The sequence below is a fragment of the Martes martes genome (genome assembly GCF_963455335.1).
Source record: "Martes martes genome assembly, chromosome: 2".
Classification (NCBI taxonomy): domain Eukaryota; kingdom Metazoa; phylum Chordata; class Mammalia; order Carnivora; family Mustelidae; genus Martes; species Martes martes.
This window is the reverse complement of record NC_137889.1, coordinates 101,006,246-101,024,939: the sequence shown is the minus strand read 5'-3', so window position 1 is coordinate 101,024,939 and position 18,694 is coordinate 101,006,246. Positions and strand designations below refer to the sequence as shown.

The window sequence follows — 18,694 nt, the reverse complement described above, 5'->3', positions numbered from 1 at the left end:
AAAAACAGAATAGTTTTTCTTAGCAGACTACATCTTTATGCAGGAAATTAAAAAATAAACAATAAAACTATAGAACTAATAGAGTATTTCCTATCACAAGCTATATGATATTAAAAAATAAATCATATTTCTGTATGTTAACAATGATAATCCAAAAATAAAATTAAACAAATAGTGATATTTACAAAAGTATCAGAAAGGATAAAATATTTAGGAAGATATTAATAGTCAAAGTATAAGATTTGCACACTGAACTATGAAATATTTCTGTGGGACATTAAATATCTCAATAAATGGAGAAACACGACATGTTCATGGATTGAAAGACTCAATATTTTAAGATGGCAATTCTCCCCAAGTTGATAAATAATTGATTTATATATTAAATTGAATCCCTATCAGAATCACAGAATCATAACAAATCATTAGAAATTGATAAGCTGATCCTAAATAATACATGGAAATGAAAAAAACCTCAAATTGCCAAGACAGTTTTGTCAAGGGAGAACAAAGTTGGAAGACTTGCATAAGCCAACTTCAAAACTTACTTTAAAGCTATAGTAATCAAGACAGGTGTTTTTGAAATAATATTCATAGTAACATTATTCATTGGAGTCACACTGGGAACAATCCAAATGCCCATTAGCTGCTGAGGTGGAACATTCCATTGGATTTTCCATCTGCAATGGATTTGGAATATTCTAAAACATAGGTTATTCCATACAATGGACTACTATTCAACAATTTAAAGGGACAAATTAGTGATCCAGGTTATAACACTATGAAGCCCAAAACCATTATGCTCAGTGAAGGAAAACTTTGACAAAACATCATATATTTTATGAATCCATTTAAATGAAATATCCAGAATGGACATTCTAATAGGGATAGAAATCATATAAGTAGTTGTCTAAAGCTGGAGGTGGAATCAGGGATTAACTGCAGAAAGTCCCACTGGAGTTTTTTATGTTAAAAATGTTCTAAAAATGGCTTATAATGATGGTTGTACAATTCTATAAACTTACCAAAAATTATTGACTTGTATACTTAAAATGAGTGCATTTTGTTGTGAATTTCTTTATAAAGCTTGGTTTAAAAACAAAAAGAAAAAGATTAAGCTAGACCAATCAAATTTCCTTTCTGTGTAATATGAACTAGGAAACCCAAACAAACAAAAAGGTGATTAGCTGTGAAACCCAAAGCAGCAAGATTTCAGTAGAATGAGTCTGAGACAGCCGTGGTGACTCCTGGGCATACCTGTGGCACAAGCAAACAGATATTATGAGGAAGTAAAATTGATGGGAAGAATGGAGAGAAAGAATGTGAGGAGATGAAGAGATCCCACGAGCGAGATGAAGCTATTCATGAGAGAGAGAGCAGTAGGACCTAGAGATCCCCTGAGCACAGACAACTTTCTAGCTCCAACCACGCATAGCATCACTATAAGCACTTCCTAAATCCTGACCTTAATAATATGAAGTAATCACTACTTTTAGTCCAAATATATCCTGACTAGAAAAGCTAGTCATCCGCCATAACAGCCTTATCATATACCATCCATTATAAACAACAGAGGCATTCTTGGCATATCCATAGTCCTTAATAAGGAGGAGCTATCAATGACTTACAGTCCCCAGGTCTTTTCTTGGGAGACCTTTAGAGTAGAAGGAGATGGCAGGTGGGAACTGCTGATGTTCCAGGCCTACTTTTATCTAGAGACACTCATGGAGCATCCATTTCCCCATATTTTATTGTAATTCTCTTTAGCAGAACCTAAAGAAGGTTACATAGAAGGAACCTAATTTCATACCTAGTTTACAGTTTCATAACTGTAAACTAGTGATTTTATTTAAAGAGAAGATCACTAAATAGAGAAATTTGAAGAGCAGGGTCATTTCTCCTTCAGATGTAGGACATTTCCTTGTGGGAATGTTTTGGCTTCTGATAAGTAGAATATTTTTAGGCAAAATATGTCTGAAAGGCATCTTTAGCAGACCAAAACCCCATCCATTTCATACCATGATTGTTCCGCATATAAACAAAGTTAAAGTAAATATGCATCTGAAAAATGTATAGCAGTTGAAGTTTAAACTCAAATAATCTGCATTCTGCACTAATACCCACTCGCTAAGTGACTGATTAGGAATGTTATTCAGGGACCATGGTTTATTAAAATTAGCACTTATACAGAAGTGTGTGGTCAGCCCCATGAGTCAATTGGGACTCCTAATTTTCCTTTGATTTATGTATTAAAATGCCCACTGCATCTCTGTTCTGGGGACTATTGTATTTATTTAGCTTCTAAACACAGTTTGAAGTGGCTTTCTTCTAAGTAGTTTTTTTTTAAACACACCCACAAAGCCATTTCTTGAAATTAAGGCACCCTGGAAAGCAAGATAATGCAATAAGAGTATTTACTGCTACCCTTTGCACTTGCCATTTGATTAACCAGTTCCTTACTAAGTCCTTCAGATATGTTGTTCTGGGGTAGCAATTCCTCCCTGGATCTCTCTGGTTCCTTAAGGTTCATGCTGCTTAGTATGGAATCCACTTGATATAATGACTTGGCACACATTTCCATTTGTGCCCGATGAAACCAGGAGCTAACCCAGATTCTCAGTTAGCAGAGCAATGTTCCCTTTCCAACTCCACCCATCACACACATAAACATTCAGAAGTAGCGAAGCCAAGACAGAGAGACAGAAAGAAAACAAAGTGATCGTGGGGAAGGTTGAACAGCTGAATCTTCATCTTTCCCTTAAACACATGGCAATGGGCCCTTGGATAGTGACTAAAAGTGTTGTGGATATTTCATCTCAAGTGAAGATTTGATTTAGAGTAGAGTTAATGAGGTTTATTGCTTTACTCCCTAGAAAGGAAGGGTATAGATCAAAAGCAAGCATGTCCTCAAAGCATTTCTCTCTAATCATTTCCCATTATCTTTTTTAAAGATCTATTTATTTATTTTAGAGAGAGAGAGAGCACACCGGAGGGAGGACTAGAAGGAGAGGAAGAGAGAGAATCTCAAGTAGACTCCACACTAAGCATGGAGCCTGACTTGGGGCTCGATCCCAAGACCCTGAGATCATGACCCAAACCAAAAAAAACAAGAGCAGGACACCTAACTGACTGTGCCACCCAAGCGCCCTTCATTTTCCATTCTCTTAAATTTCTGTGTATTTCTGTTTAACTATTTTATTCTGCCTGGAGAAGCCATGTTCCCAGAATCCTAGAACTTTTAAGATAGAAACTGTCACAAATTTAATGCTCTGACTTTACAGTTAAATAAATGAGGGCCTATTGAAGGAATTAATAAATTAGTGTATTCACTTCAAGTCTTTTGGAGGGCATCTGTGTGCCTGGAACGCCTCTTTGCTTCTGGGAATGGCCAGCAATCTTTTGCATTCCTTGGCTTGTAGATGTACCCCTATAATCTCAGATTCTGTCTTTACATGACTTTTTTCTCTTTGTCTTCCATGGACTTCCCCACTGTGTCTCCTCTTCTGTCTGTGCATTCTGTTCTTAACACAGATACCTGGAATTACCAAGATCCTTGACTTCATTACAACAACAAAGATCCCTTCCATTAAGGTCATATTTACAGGTTCTGGGTACACATGTTTTAGGGGCAGGGGGTCTCCATTTAACCTACTCTGGAGAAGATTTTTTTTTTAAGATTCTATTTATTTATTTATTTATTTATTTATTTATTTATTTTTGAGATAGAGAGAGAGCGAGGAGAGGGTCAGAAGGAGAAGCAGACTCCCTGCTGATCTGGGAGCCCAATGTGGGACTCAATCCTAGGACTCCAGGATCATGACCTGAGCCAAAGGCAGTCACTTAACCAACTGAGCCACCCAGGCACCCAGATCAGATCTTGAATTACCTTCGCCACACCTAGATTCTGTTGTCCATGCATTTGTCGTTGTCTGTTTGCAGGGGTACCTTGTTGGGCACTGAGGGGGGACTCAAAGGAAATGTCAATCACAGCAGTCCCTACTCCCCAACAGCTACCCTGTGGTGGGATCACATGTAAAGCTCTGTTGTACAAGTACAAAACTTGCCCTCTTCCTGAGTTCCCTATTTCTGCTAAGGGCTTGAAAATGTGGCATCCTCTCTGACTCCTTTTGTTCATTTCCCATGCCAGCACATCCTGTTGGTTTCTGAGGACAGAAGAGAAAAGTAAGAGGAAGATGGAGAGGAGAGGGCAAATGGGTGATTTTCTTGTTGGTGATTTAGTGATTCAGGTATCTGTAACCAGATTTGAAAGCAGGCGTGGTACACATGGTAAGTGGCTGGTGGGAAGGGAGGATGATGGCTCTTTTTCTCTCCAGTGAATTCTCACTTGGCTGAGGAAAGAAAGTGGAATAAGGTGATAGGTAGAAGGCACATTGAAATGGGCGCTATGTCAATACATTACTTTACTGAGCAAGGACTTGGAGGAAGTACCTCTAAAGCTTTTGCCCAGCCAGATTTTTTGCTATATCAGCATATATAATATTACTGATTTAAAATCTGAAGGGAAAGCCTGGCTTTGGTCAAGTGGAAATGAATAATATCTACAAGTCATCAGTAGATTATTAAGTAAGAGTTAATAATATTTATATATAGTAACTAGTTTATCAAATATATATCCTTCTTGCATAATTTATTCAAGTACAGTATGGAATTTATTTTTACATGAAAAGCACAGATAACTGTACAATAACCAAATAGATATTTTAGATACATTGGTGGCTAAACATGAGAATAGCTTATGCCTAAGCCTTGCTTTTTAAAGCCCACAGCCTTTTTTTTTTAATTAATATATAATGTATTATTTGTTTCAGGGGTACAAGTCTGTGATTCATCAGTCTTACACAATTCACAGCACTCACCATAGCACATATCCTCCCCAATGTCCATAACCCAGCCATCCCATCCCTCCCAGCCCTCTCCCCTCCAGCAACCCTCAGTTTGTTTCCTGAGATTAAGAGTCTCTTATAGTTTGTCTCCCTCTCTGGTTTTGTCTTGTTTCATTTTTCCCTCCCTTCCCCTATGATACTCTGTCTTGTTTCTCAAATTCCTCATATCAGGGAGATCATATGATAATTGTCTTTCTCTGATCGACTTATTTCACTCAGCATAATACCCTCTAGTTCCATCCACGTCATTGCAGATGGCTAGATTTCATTTCTTTTGATGGCTGCATAGTATTCTATTGTGTATATATATATATATATATATATATATATATATACCACATCTTCTTTATCTAGTCATCTGTTGATGGACATCTAGGCTCTTTCCATAGTTTGGCTTTTGTGGACATTGCTGCTATAAACATTCAGGTGCATGTGCACCTTTGGATCACTACATTTGTATTTTTAGGATAAATACCCAGTAGAAAGCACACTGCCTTCTTGAAATAAAAATTAGGCACTTCAATCACACCAAGAGGAAGTTAGCTTATTGGCTATGAAGCATGATTCTTAAGTGGGATTGCTTAGGTTCAAATAATAGCACAACCATTTATTTGTCCCGTGGCCTTTGGTAAGCTACTTAACTTCTCCGTGCCTCAGTTCCCTCATCTGTAAAAGAACAATAAGATTATAACCTCATGGGATTCTTGTTAAAAATAAAAGAGATAGGGTGCCTGGGTGGCTCAGTTGGTTGAGTGTCTGCCTTCGGATCAGGTCATGATCCCAAGGTCCTGGGATCCAGCCCCGCATCGGGCTCCCTACTCAGCAGAGAACCTACTTCTCCCTATCCCTTTGCCTGCCGCTCCCTCTACTTGTGCTCTCTCTCTCTGTCAAATAAATAAATAAAATCTTAAAAAAGAGTAAAAGAGATAAAATAGACAAAGCTTAGAACTGTGTCTGGCAAGTAAACACAACAAACATTAGCTATTATATTATTAATAACAATCCTCATACAAGCCAGGCAAGGTTGGTATTTGACACCAGTTTCACGAACAAGGAAACTGGTTCAGAAAGACTAAATGACTGGGCTAGGGTTAAACTAAAAGGATGAAATTCAAACGCTGTTTTTCTTGCCACGAGCCCTATAAACTCTTCACTACACCACACTTGTTCTCATTACAACTATTTTACATAAAGTATCTAAAGGTAGTAGAAAACAACTTGCTTTTAATTGGGTGTATCATATGCTTGACAAGTAAGTGTTCAATAATTATAACGCAAATTGACTGACTGGCTGGCTCCCTGAACATAAGCCTGTGATTCTAAGAAAGGTGATTCTCTAGCTGCTGCCCACCAGGCCAGATTTATTCTTGACTGTGGTTTTTCTCATCCTGTCCTCTTCGTTTGCGTGATCCTATTCTCTCTTCCCCTCTTCTTTCTTCCAACTGCTTCTCCCAATTCTACACATCCATCAAGGGCCTCTACAAGATTTTGCCTCAAGTATTTCCCACAACTTTATGAGTGTCACGAGATACGTAAACCATTGGCACTATTACTTATTTAGTGCTTTCTTTCAACTGATGCACTTTTTACTCTTAAATTTGCTTGAAAAGAAAACCCTCATAAATGAAAAACTGTTTCACTAGGCATCAACAGGAGCTATAAAATCACTGATATAAACAAAATATAATTAAATTATAGCTAGATTTTGTTGCTTGCCAAAGGCTTTTAGTTTGAGGCTTACTCGTTCTTGTTTAAAAAATAAATCAAGATAAGCACGTTAGATATTAATGACACATTTGCTTTAGATTGTGATTTTGAAAGTTCCTCATTGAAATAACCAAATAAACGGAACGAAGGCTGAAAAGTAGATAACATTCTCGCTGAATGTTTCAATCTTATTTAATGTCCCTTTCCAGTACTGCCATATGGAACCTCTCATACAATGCTATGCACCTCAGCCTTTTGGAAACAGTCATTTACCAGATCGTTCAGCCTCATTATTTCTTTCATGAATTGCGCCATTTACCTATGCCACTTATTTGGGAACTTGTCAGAACATTTCTTATGTGATATTTAATTCATTTAATTCATGTGGGCAGATACAAGAGGAATTATCAGGATAACACAGTCTTAGTCACACACAAGTCACAGTTTAGCCAAACCAGAAATATACATTGACCCTTGACCACAATGGGTGTTAGTGGCGCTGACCCCCTGAATAGTAGAAAATACACATAGAACTTTTGACTTCCCAAAAAGTTAATTACTGTTAATTAAAAGTTAATTACTGTTGACCTTACCAGTAATATAAACAGTCAAATAACACGTTTCTCTGTCGTATGCATCACATACTGTATCCTGACAATAGAGTAAGCTAGAGAAGAGAAAATGTTATTAAGGAAATCATAAGGAAGAGAAAATACATTTATAGTACAGTAATATGTTGAAAAAATCCATGTTTAAGTGGGAGCACACAGTTCAAACCTATGCTGTTCTGAGTCAGCCAACTCTTAGACAATTATAATGAGTCAGCCAATGTGGTATACATGTGAATGATAAGGAAAACCTGAGGGATGCCTGGGTGGCTCAGTCAGTTAAGTGTCTGCTTTCAGCTCGGGTCATGATCCTGGAGTCCTGGAATCAAGTCCAGTGTCGGGCTCCTTGCTCGGTGGGAAGACTGCTTCTTTTTCTGCCTACTGCTCCCCCTGCTTGTGCAGCTCTCCTACAGATAAATAAAGTCTTAAAAAAAAAAGATTGAATTTTCATAGGAAATTATTTTTAGGCAAATCAATAAAGAATTATATATGGAATATATATGGGAATAGCCATATATATATTCTTTCTCCTTGCCTGTTAATGATATTTTCTATAGATAACTCTACACAGTCATATATGCATTTATAGCTAGAAACACAATATCCTTTGTAAAATCTTTTAAGTAAATCCTATTTATCAAAATTATTTGTTGTATTGCTGTTTAAGCTTTCTGTTTTAAAAGCTAATTGAGTAAAGTTTAGCTTTGGATTAATGTGGATGAAAGTTTAGACATTTTGAAGTTCATTTCATTTTGTAAGACTTCCATATCATATTTTAAATCAAACTTGACTCACAGATTTTAAGTCACCTACCACCTTGACTAAGGTTTTGGTCTTTACTAAATATCTAAGTTTGAGAATAGCTTAACAGAATGCCCTATATTCATTTGCTATCTGAATTTACTCATTTCACTATAGATCAGAGTTTGGACTTTTCTCAAAACATGTGCATTATGAAAATTATAATTAAACCTGAGGAATAACTGCAAATGATTTCACATTTCATTAATTCACACTTAAACCATGTTTCATAGCATTCATGTTTAGTAAGCTTTTATATCAACAGAACTGAGTCCAAATTTGAAGTGCTATATGAAAACACTTTATTGTCTTCAATATAGTATCTCTTTGATTTCAGACCTTAAAAAGGCATATATTCCAGTTTTGATTAAATACTTAAAATTTGAGCAGAATTTTGTCCTCAGAATAACAATGTATACATTATCATATAAATGTCTGGATTTCTCAGTACACTCAATACAAAATGTACTATGTAGGGTTGTGAATTGGTATATATTATTATTTTTTTAAGATTCATCTAAACCTTATGGCACAGTTATTTTTCTTTAAATGACATGCCTCTCTAAATTATTATACATTTCTGAAGGCTGATTTAAAAAAAAACTCAAATAAAGAATAGTCAGAAAGTTTTGTCTGATACAAGCTTCAAATTTTTTCACTCTTAATGAAGTCTATCAGCAAGAAAGGTTATGACCTGATATTAATAGCAAGAGGAACAAAGGGTTTTGATTTTCTTTGTATCCTAATCCTTTAGCAGCTAATAAATATTTTAAGTGTGTCTTCCAAATTCAGCATTACATCATTTTCAAAAGTATTTTAACTAGTTATCAAAATAGAAATTAATTACCCAGGCTTTCTATGCAGAGTGGTTTATTGGATAGAAAATTAGTCTTTTTTAGAAGAAGAGGATGGGCATTAAAATGGCCAGACCTGATTTATAGTCATTGTCCCCGTCTTGAGCAAGTAGTTTCACTTTTGTTCATGGTGCATATATGCAAAGTTGTTAAAGTTGTTAAAGTGATCTTTTCATTATAATTTTCTCAAGTAATTTTATGGTAGAAAGGTCATCTGAACTATATTTACTTTTCCCTAAATTTGAGAGGTATCTGTCTGAACCTTCCTGAAACTTCCTCAAGTCAGGAGATATGTCATATCTTAGTGAGAATATGACACACTGCAGTGTCACTCATGAAGCCCTCCCCAAAGATAGGTAGTTGTCTGCAATATCCTGGCTTATTGAGGATGTGAAGTTGGACCAGATGCTCTAAAACAGGATTCAGCAAACTATGGCCTACAGGCCCAATCTAGCACCCCACCTATTTTTCTAAGTAAAGTTTCTTTGGAATACAGCCATACTTACTCTTTAAGTATTATGTACTGCATTTAAGTATTATGTACTGCATTCACAGTACAATGGCAAAGCTGAATAGTTACAAGAGAGACTTACGACCCACAGAGTCTAAAATATTTACTATTTGGCTCTTTTAAGAAAAAATTGGACCCATGCTCTGAAGTTTTTCTAACCAGGAGGCATGTGTGATTTTATGATTTAAAGAAAAGTAAATTAAAAATGAAGTAGGATCTATACCCATTTACCACCCGTAACAATTGGGAGAGTAAATCTGATATTCAATATCTACTTTCAGTGATTGTCTTTTCTTTTATTTCCTCTAAAGCTGAGAATCCGAGTTCAATCAAAACAGCAGGAACACCAGGTAAGTTAATTATCTTCTCTCTGAGAATATTCATGAGTAAAATCCCCAAAATGAGATAAAGAAGATCAGTCAGTGTGGGAGCATGGAAAAATAGTACAAGGGAAAGATTACATAGCAACTAAAATGTTTAGAACAACTTGCATTTAAAAAAAAAAAAAAATGCAGACCAGACCATAGGATGTGCCTGAATGCTCTGTGGCAAGAGTAAGTGGAACCAGCCCTGGTAAATGCATGAAGCCTGTGCAAGTGTCCTCTGCCCAGAACCCACTGTTCTGGTCTGTTTCTGCGGTCGGCCTGCCCTGTCCCAGAAGCACAGTGTGTCTGTGACTGTCTTCGCTGTGTTTCCCAACACAGCCTGATCCTGGCAGCCCGAGAATTGATGTTACAAACCACAGTTAACAGCCTAAAATATTATCACTCCAAGAAGAGCTTGTTTTTCTTTTTATCCTAAGTTTTAAACTGAATAAATTGAGAATGATGATGCAACAGGAATTGGAAAAGATTGCTGGGCAGGGGAAGATGGAACTGTTGTTGAGCCTTTCTGTTGTTTTGAAATCGTAATTACCTGGGAAACTTCTATCTTCCTACATCCTACCTCATAGTTTTATAAATGACAAATTTCTTAGGTTCTCAATTTTGGTCACTTTTGGTATATATAAAAAGGAGAAATATGTGAAATTAACTTAGAAGCTTATGTAGCTTAAAAAACTGTCAAAAAAATAAAGTTATGAAAACTATGACTGAGTCTGTTTTCACAGTAAATGTACTAAACGATCATCATAGTCTATTCCCCATCATGTGTTCAAGGAACTCAGAACTGAAGTGCTTATGCTGTTAACTTTTAATTATCTTCTACACAATATTTCTCATGAGTAAAAGTTATTTTGATATTAACCATTTTTATTTCACCTCATCACTATATTTTTTATTCTTATTTCAATTTACATAATCTAGAAATGCACTAGAAAAAGCACTGGGAAAAACAAAGCAAAACAAAACATAAAAACAGTGCATCCAAACAAACAGGGCATCTTTGCATTGGCTGATGGTTTTCACTGCTCTGGAAAAGTCCTTACTTTCTGCTTCATGCACTGGTCATCCAGGAGAAGTTACGTATGGAAGAGAATTGAGAAGCTGCCAAAATCATCAGCTCTTTAAAAGGAGGAATCGAAGCCTCCTTTAAGAGAAGAATTTACAAAATACCAGCTTTAACTATAGTTGGTTTTTAACTCTAATAAAAAGTCCAACTACACTACTTAAATTTTGAGTTATAGAAACTAGTTCCCCTAATGCAGATAATAAACACATCATTGATTTGAACAGTGGATTAAAAAAAAGTGAGACTGATTTAATAAAATATGAGAAAAGTCAGTCTTAACTTCAGAGATATATGTTACGGGTAGATTAAATCCAGACTCACTCAAAAAAAAAAAAAAAGTGTAATGAAAGGTATTCCTTACACATCTGTTAACAACTGTAATCATTTGTTTGTTCAGTTATTTGTTTGTTATCAAAGATGTTCAATCATCAAATTTGTGAAAGTCACTCATATGATCAAAAATAGGTATCTTACTTGAAATAATTAACATTTTTTAGGTAGAAATTGAGATAGAATTCTAGTCTGCAGAATTCTTATTGCTGCTTCCTTTTTATAAATATGAGCTAATATGCATTTAGCCTTTGATTAGATCATATGTCATACATTTGGCATTTTCTTTCATATTATGCATCCAGCTTTCATTTTCTTGGAAAAAATATGTTTTTACCACTGACTTCAAAAATTATTATTTAGAATATAGAAATTGATGCTTGTTTTTACATAAAAATCTTTTTGGGAATTCAAAATAAGCAAGGCAACCGTACATAAAGCATCAATTATAAGAAATTGTACATAGATATAACATAGTCATAGTAATAGGGAAATGATTGATCAAGGTCTGAAAACATGGCCATTTATTCCACTCAACAGAGGAAACACAGTATGAGGTGGATCATTGTGTTTTAACAATGCTGAAAATGGCTTAGTGTCTGAAGTATGTGAGAAAGTCAAACTTCACCTACCAACTATAACATATATGGTAAGACCACAAATTTAGTATGATACTATACTAAATACACAGAACCATATATTTGATCAACCACCACTAACCCAGGCATTTAATAAATAGTTCTTCTGTTTCTTCACATGTAACTCTAGCTAAGAGTTATGAGTGATACTGGAGCCTGCCATTAAGAGTTACCGAGAAGACTAGTCAGCATGATAAAAAATAAATACTGTAATAACTCTAGTGGCCATACAGGTCTACAATGATGTGTCATAGACAAACTTCAGACTTCTTAACCTCAGGTTAAGATTGGAGAAAGGAGAGAGTTTTTCTCTCCCTTTAGCTGGGGTTGTGTTATACATCAGATTTAGGAAAGCAGTGTAAGGAAGATGAGGAAAAGGTTCATGAAAGAAGTGACTGGGTATCTTCCAGATTATTCTGCCTACTCATTTTTCTAACTCTGAGTTCAGAGCTAATGAGGAAATGCAAAGAAAAAGTGATGCAGGACTATTTATTCCCAAGAGTTAAATGCAGGAATCATATGGCCATCACAACAATTTTAAGCAATGACGAAATTCACTTTTCTTTAGCCTTATCATTTTGCCACAGACGAGCAGAGATAATAATGTGTCCTTGAAAATGAAACTTGATTTCTTTGATAAGGGACCTTAGATCTGAAGAAAAATTGACCAATATGTCTCCATGGATTGGGAAAGAAGTAAATGACTAGCCCTCAATTTTCTGGAAAATACAACTATATTACTCAGGGTTCTCCAGAGAAACTATATATATCTCTGCATAGAGATTTATTATAAGGAATTGGCTCATGCATTTTGAAAGCTGAGAAGTCCCGAGATCTGTAGCCAGGAAGCCTAGAGACCCGGGAGAATGAATTGTATAGTTCCAGTCCAAGGCCTGAGAACCAAGAGAGCCAATGGTATATGTTCCAGACTGAAAGCCAGCAAGCTCGAGACCCAGAAAGACCCAATATTTCAGTTTGAGTCCAAATGCAAGGAAAGACCTATGTCCCAGCTCAAGGCAGTGAGACAGAAGATTTCCTTCTTTACTCCTTATTTCTTACTGAGGGGTTATCAGCCTATTTATTTTATTCAGGTCTTCCACTGATTGGATGAGAGGCATAGACTTTATTCAGTCTACTGATTCACATGTTAATAGCAACCAAAAAATACATTCACAGACATAGCCGGACTAATGCTTGACCAAATATCTGGGAACCCCATGACCAAGTCAAGTTGACACATAAAATTAGTCATTGCAACCACATTCCCATAGTGATCAGTACAACTTGAAAATTGTCTCATTGTACCCATCTTCTTTACTTTTTTAACTGTGTTTCACAAACTCAATTGCATTGTAGACATTAATTTTGATGGAAAATTAGAAGCCAGAACAGACATTACTAGTCCTACCAAACCTGACCTTTTGGAAAGGAGAATGCTCCAGCCGGGCATTTTCATTGTGCTCAACACCCTGTGAAATGCATGAGAATTGGTTGCTGACCTCTAGGAATTCATATAACGTGAAGTATCAATCTTTCTATGCAGAAGGTTACTTACCAGAGTATTCTAACTTTGAATAACAGAATCTTGACACAATTATTCAGGTAGAATCCACTCAAGCTAAAAATATACCTATAGTAAAGCAGTATCCAGAGGTTTATTGTGTTTTGTTTTTTAACTTAGAAATTTTATAAATGTTTTAAAGATTAGTTGAGAATAAAAGGACTTACTAATGGAAAATGTCAATATTGAGGTGATAGGGTCTGCCATAAACTTTCACTTAGGAAACTATATAATTTGGATATAGCTGAGTGGTTTCTCTTCTGGTTCAGAAATTTGTGGAGTCTCTGAGAAGTGCTTGTGCCTTTCTAGTCTACACGGAAAGTCGTAAGAACTCACAGTCTCAACTGATTAGCTACCCAGCATTCACTTTAAGAGCCAACACATTTCAATGTTATTACTAATGGTGTGTGCCTTATAAACTCTACAATGTGCTTTATCTAATATATTAGGAATAATTCTCTCTGTCTTCTTGTATGTATCTGCATGGTCTGGTTTGTCCTGTTGAAAGAAGGAGGTGTTTAGTTTGCCTTGATGGAAACAAGTTTGTCTTGATTGGGGTCTAAATTGAAATAGACTATATTTAATGTAACAAAAATAAGAGGCATAAACTCGTAACTCATTCCTGCTGAAATGCAAGCAGCATGGATTGATGTTTGACAGCACAGACTCGAGAGCCTGCATTCAAATCTTGACTGATGCCTGCTTGCTGTGTAACATTGGGCAAATCAACTTAATCTCCCTGGGCTTCAGTTTCCATTGTAAAATGCAAATATTTATAATGTGATAGTTGAATGAGTTAATATTTGAAAACACTTAGAACTGTGCCTGACACATAGGACCCTGAAAGGGTTTGAAAATAAAAATCCTCTTTAATATTTTCATGTCCATATTTTGAAATGCTTACTCTCTTATTCTCAGAAAACATAACATTGGCACAGTTATGTATTATAAAACTTTTCAGTGTTTTCGGGTCATGTTATTCAAATTGTGAATTTAAGGTAAAATGACGTTTCTATGTTAGGGGAAGGGTAAGAACACTCTAAACCTTTAGAATGCTGAGAAAAAATCTCATTGATTTCACTGATAATGATGCTGTTAACAAATAAGTTGAACTTAACTCACTTAAAATCTATTGGTTACCTGGTATAATGAAAAGGGAAAAGAAAGACTTTCAAGTCCTACTTGGTTTATGTCTTAGTTCCAAGCCACAGTATCTCTCATGTTTAAAGCACAAGATTAAAAATATTTCAGAATGAGATGATTAACACAGTGCCTCATTCATTCTTTGTATACTGTATACAGCTTTCTGGAAATTAATGACTATTCACATTCAAATAACAAAAAAAATACATGCTTCTTCAACATATAATTCTACAAAGTTATGTAAAGTAAATAAATGTCCATTCACAGTTATCACTGGGTTAGAAGATTCTGTTAACCAAGGTTAGTCACATTGATGACCCAAAGCAAAGTGAAAGAAATTTGAGGTAATCTTTTTTTTTTTTTGCATGTTTTAAGAGTACACCAAGTTTGGGGCACCTGGGTAACTTAGTCCATTAAACATCTGCCTTTGGCTCAGGTCATGATCTACTAGAATATAAGCTCCTTAAATGCAATAACTACCTCTTGTATTCCACTCTATTTCTTTCAATATCTCCTGTTGAACTGGAGTAGGTGTCTATTTTTTCTTACTGTAGAATGAATGAAAATATTAATGGTAAAATTATCTTAAACATGCATCTGTCCAAATATGAAGACACAAATGGTATGCCCATTAATTCATTTAATCTTTAGCAGTAGTCACTTCTGCCAAAAAATTTGCTTACCCATAAAGCAAAGACTTAGAGATCCTACTTCCAGACACTGTTCTAACATTTGGGAAACATGAGTGACCAAGATATTATCCTTGTCCTCAAGGGTCTTAGTTAGAAGGTGGTCAACGTGATGAGAAAGAGAGAATTCACAGCAGTGTAGGAAGGAGAGCTCATGAGGTGAAGAATGGTGGCGACCAGTTTGCAGGACCAAAAAAAGTGATCAAGCTAAGCTTACCTAAAAAGATTTGAGTAAATGTGAGGAAGTAAGCAAACCAGTCCGTGAGAGAAGAGCACCCAGGCAGAGCTAGAACTTGAGGAGAAATCCTGTGTGTTTCAGAGCCTGTACTGAGTAAATGGGGTAGGAGATTCGCCAGGCAGATTGCCTAGGCTTTGGAGGGTTATCACAAGGACTTTGGCTTTTTCCATAAGTGGAATGGGGAAACATTGGGTGTCTGGAGCAAAGTAGTGACATGATCTGACTCATATCTTATAAATGTAAATCTGAGAACTAAGGAGAGCCTGTTAGATGAAGCAAAAATACTTTGGAAATTTTCCAGGAAAGGAATGCTGTTAGCTTGGACCAGTGTAGTCACAGGGTAGGTTGCATGAAGTCTCCAACTCTGTATGTATTTCGGAGGTGAAACCAATAGAGATTCCTGCTGATCCTGCATGTGGGCTAGGAAGCAAAAGATGAGGCAAAAATAGCTGTGAGGTCTTTGGCCTGAAAGACTGGAAGGAATGATTGCCAGATGGGAAGGCTGCAGATGAAGTAGAAGTTCAAGTGTGGATGTATTGAATTTAAGATGTTTGTTATTTGCTGAATAAGCATGTGGCTTTATGAATCTGGAGTTTAAGAATGAGATCTGGGCTGGGAATATAAATTCAGGGATCAGTGGGATTGATGTTGTATTTAAGCCTTGAAATTGAATGAGATTGTCAAGGAAATTATGGTAGTTAGAGATGAGGACAAGTACTAAGCTCCAGGACCCTCAAAGACTGTGAGTCAGACAAAGAAAGGGGAAGCAGCTGGAGACCAAGAAGAATAAGCCATAAGCTGTGCTCCTGCTGAAAGCCACATGAAGATGGGGGGTTAAGGAAGAGTGAATGATTTATTGTGTTAAATACTGAAAAGTTATTTCTAAAAATGAGACATGAATCCATCAAATTGCAATTAAACACTAGTCCCAATTATTTACAAGTAATGGGGAAAAATCATTGAATTTATTGAGTTTAGCCTCTCGGGTACTTTAAGTGTCCACATTTTAGAAAGAAGTGTAGGCAACATACAAGAAATAAAAATAGGATATATAATTTTACTTTCTTTTTCATGTAGAATGTCTTCTCTACTGCCAATCACACTTTTCTCCCATTAATATCGATGTATCTTATATACCCTCTCTTAGAGGGCAACAGGGACTTCTCCAGTCTGAGTCTCCCCTCAGAGGAGTTTCTGACTCCCAGGAACAAGCCTGCTTCCTTATCTTTGCTAGGCTCAGTCACGGACTGGGAGCAGCCTGGGGGATGCATGGCATCAGCAAGAACACAACAGTGAATTTCAGAAAGCAGGTGGGGAATCTTGGTCAGTTACACGGCCTGTAGTTGATTTTTCTGGCTTGCAAACTGGCTTTAAATTGTGACCCAACAGGGGGACCTGGGTTGCTTAGTAGGGTAAGCATCTGCCTTTAGCTCAGGTCTTGATCCCAGGGTCCTGGGATCAAGCCCCACGTTGGGCTCCGTGCTCAGCAGGGGACTGTGCTTCTTCCACTCCCTCTGCTGCTCTCCCTGCTTGTACTCTCTCTGTCAAACAAATAAATAAAGCCTTAAAAAATTATGACACAACATATGTGCAATTAAATAATCATTATAATCACCAAAAGTCAGGGTCCCACAGTAAATCTATGTCGTCTAAGAGTGTTATATACTCCAGTCATTCCAGTTCCTGGTTAGAGGAAAGAAGTATCCAAAAACATGGAGGTGTCTGAATAGTCTATTGCATATATTTTTACATAAAGAATTTTTGAAAAAATGGGACAAGTTGACTGTGGTTGAAAAGTACAACTCTTTAGAGGCCTAATCACAATATAATAAAAATATTATAAAATAATATAATAATAAAATATTATTATAAAATAACATAATATAAATATCTTAGTATCGAGTACTTTTCTAAGCCATTTAAATTTAATTTTACCCATTTAACTTTACAACACTATGATATAGAACTATTAAAATTACCACTTGTACATGTGGAAACTCAAGCACAAAGAGGTTAAGTGACTTGCCCAGCATTCTACGGAATGATTTGAACCTACCTAATCTGACTTCAGAATCACGCATTTAACTATTCCACTATACTTCTCCTGTATCTCCTCTGTCAATGCTGTTTTAGTAGTAATGTAGCATAACTGAGTCTCAACAAAATCCACAAACATCATCAGCTCTGAACACATCATGGATCCCTCTATCTTAGTCACAGAAAGAATTCCATTAGGGCCACAATTTATGAATTAAGCCAAGAATAATAATTTCATTGATATGAGTATGCTAATAGACAAGTTTCCTCAAACTGTGAGTTAGTTTCCACAAGTGGGTTATGGCCAGTATTGGAAAAAATTAAATAAAAGACAATAGAAAACAAAATACCAGAAGGCATTCCACATAATAGAGGCAAAGTAAGTGTATGTGTAGGTGTACCAGATTCAGAATTTTTTTTTTTTTTAGTATTTATTTATTTGTTTGAGAAAGAGAGAGAGAGAATAAGAGCATGAGTGGGGGGAAGGGCAGAGAGATAGGGAGAGAGAATCTGAATCAGACTTACTGCTGAGAGCTTAGCCAAACTCAGGGCTTGATCCCACGACCCATGAGATCACGACCTGAGCCAGAATCAGAGACATTCAACCAACTGAGCCAGCAGATGCCCCAAAAAACGATTTATCAATTGAAGGTTGAGGTTAAAAGAAAAACAAAAATTTTAAAGTCTTTGTCCAAGGAGCCAATAAATTCTTCTTTTGAGAAGGTTAACTCTATTGCCAAGCCTATGGATCATAAGTAATAACAGATGGCACTGGACAATCAACATGTGTTAAGTAGGGCAGTTTGGAGTTTTATCTAAACCACAGAGGTAATAATCAGAATTGTAACCACTTAGCTTGTCTATGAGAAGATAGTTAGATAGGGTATGGAATCTTGAAAATTAACGTTGGGAAATCCCAGGGAGCTTAGTATCACTGGTAATTTAATCGGCCATCTTGTTCTCTACCAACACAATCAAAAGGGCAACATTCTCACTAAAACACTTGACGCAGGAAAAAGCAGCTAAAAGTACCACGGTTTCAGCCAGTTCCCACTCTTTCATTTAATATTTCTTTTTCTGCCTGTGTAGTGCACTAGCTTGACATTTCTCTTTGTTCTTATGGGCATATATCTAGCTTCCTCCCACAGATCTCTTGCATGGCAAGAACGGTACAGACTCTAAACATTATTCTTCCCCCACAGATGTCAAAAATGCATGAGCCTG

General features: G+C 36.3%; 1 protein-coding gene across 2 annotated transcripts in view; it reads left to right on the top strand.

The window, feature by feature from the left end:
* Window positions 1-18,694, top strand: part of EMCN (endomucin) — a 102,663-nt gene that overhangs the window by 53,178 nt on the left and 30,791 nt on the right. For both annotated transcript variants that reach the window (XM_080797284.1, XM_080797285.1), the window contains one exon: window positions 9,697-9,735. In XM_080797284.1, the coding sequence (XP_080653410.1) occupies window positions 9,697-9,735 (39 nt within the window). The remainder of the gene's footprint in view (window positions 1-9,696; window positions 9,736-18,694) is intronic.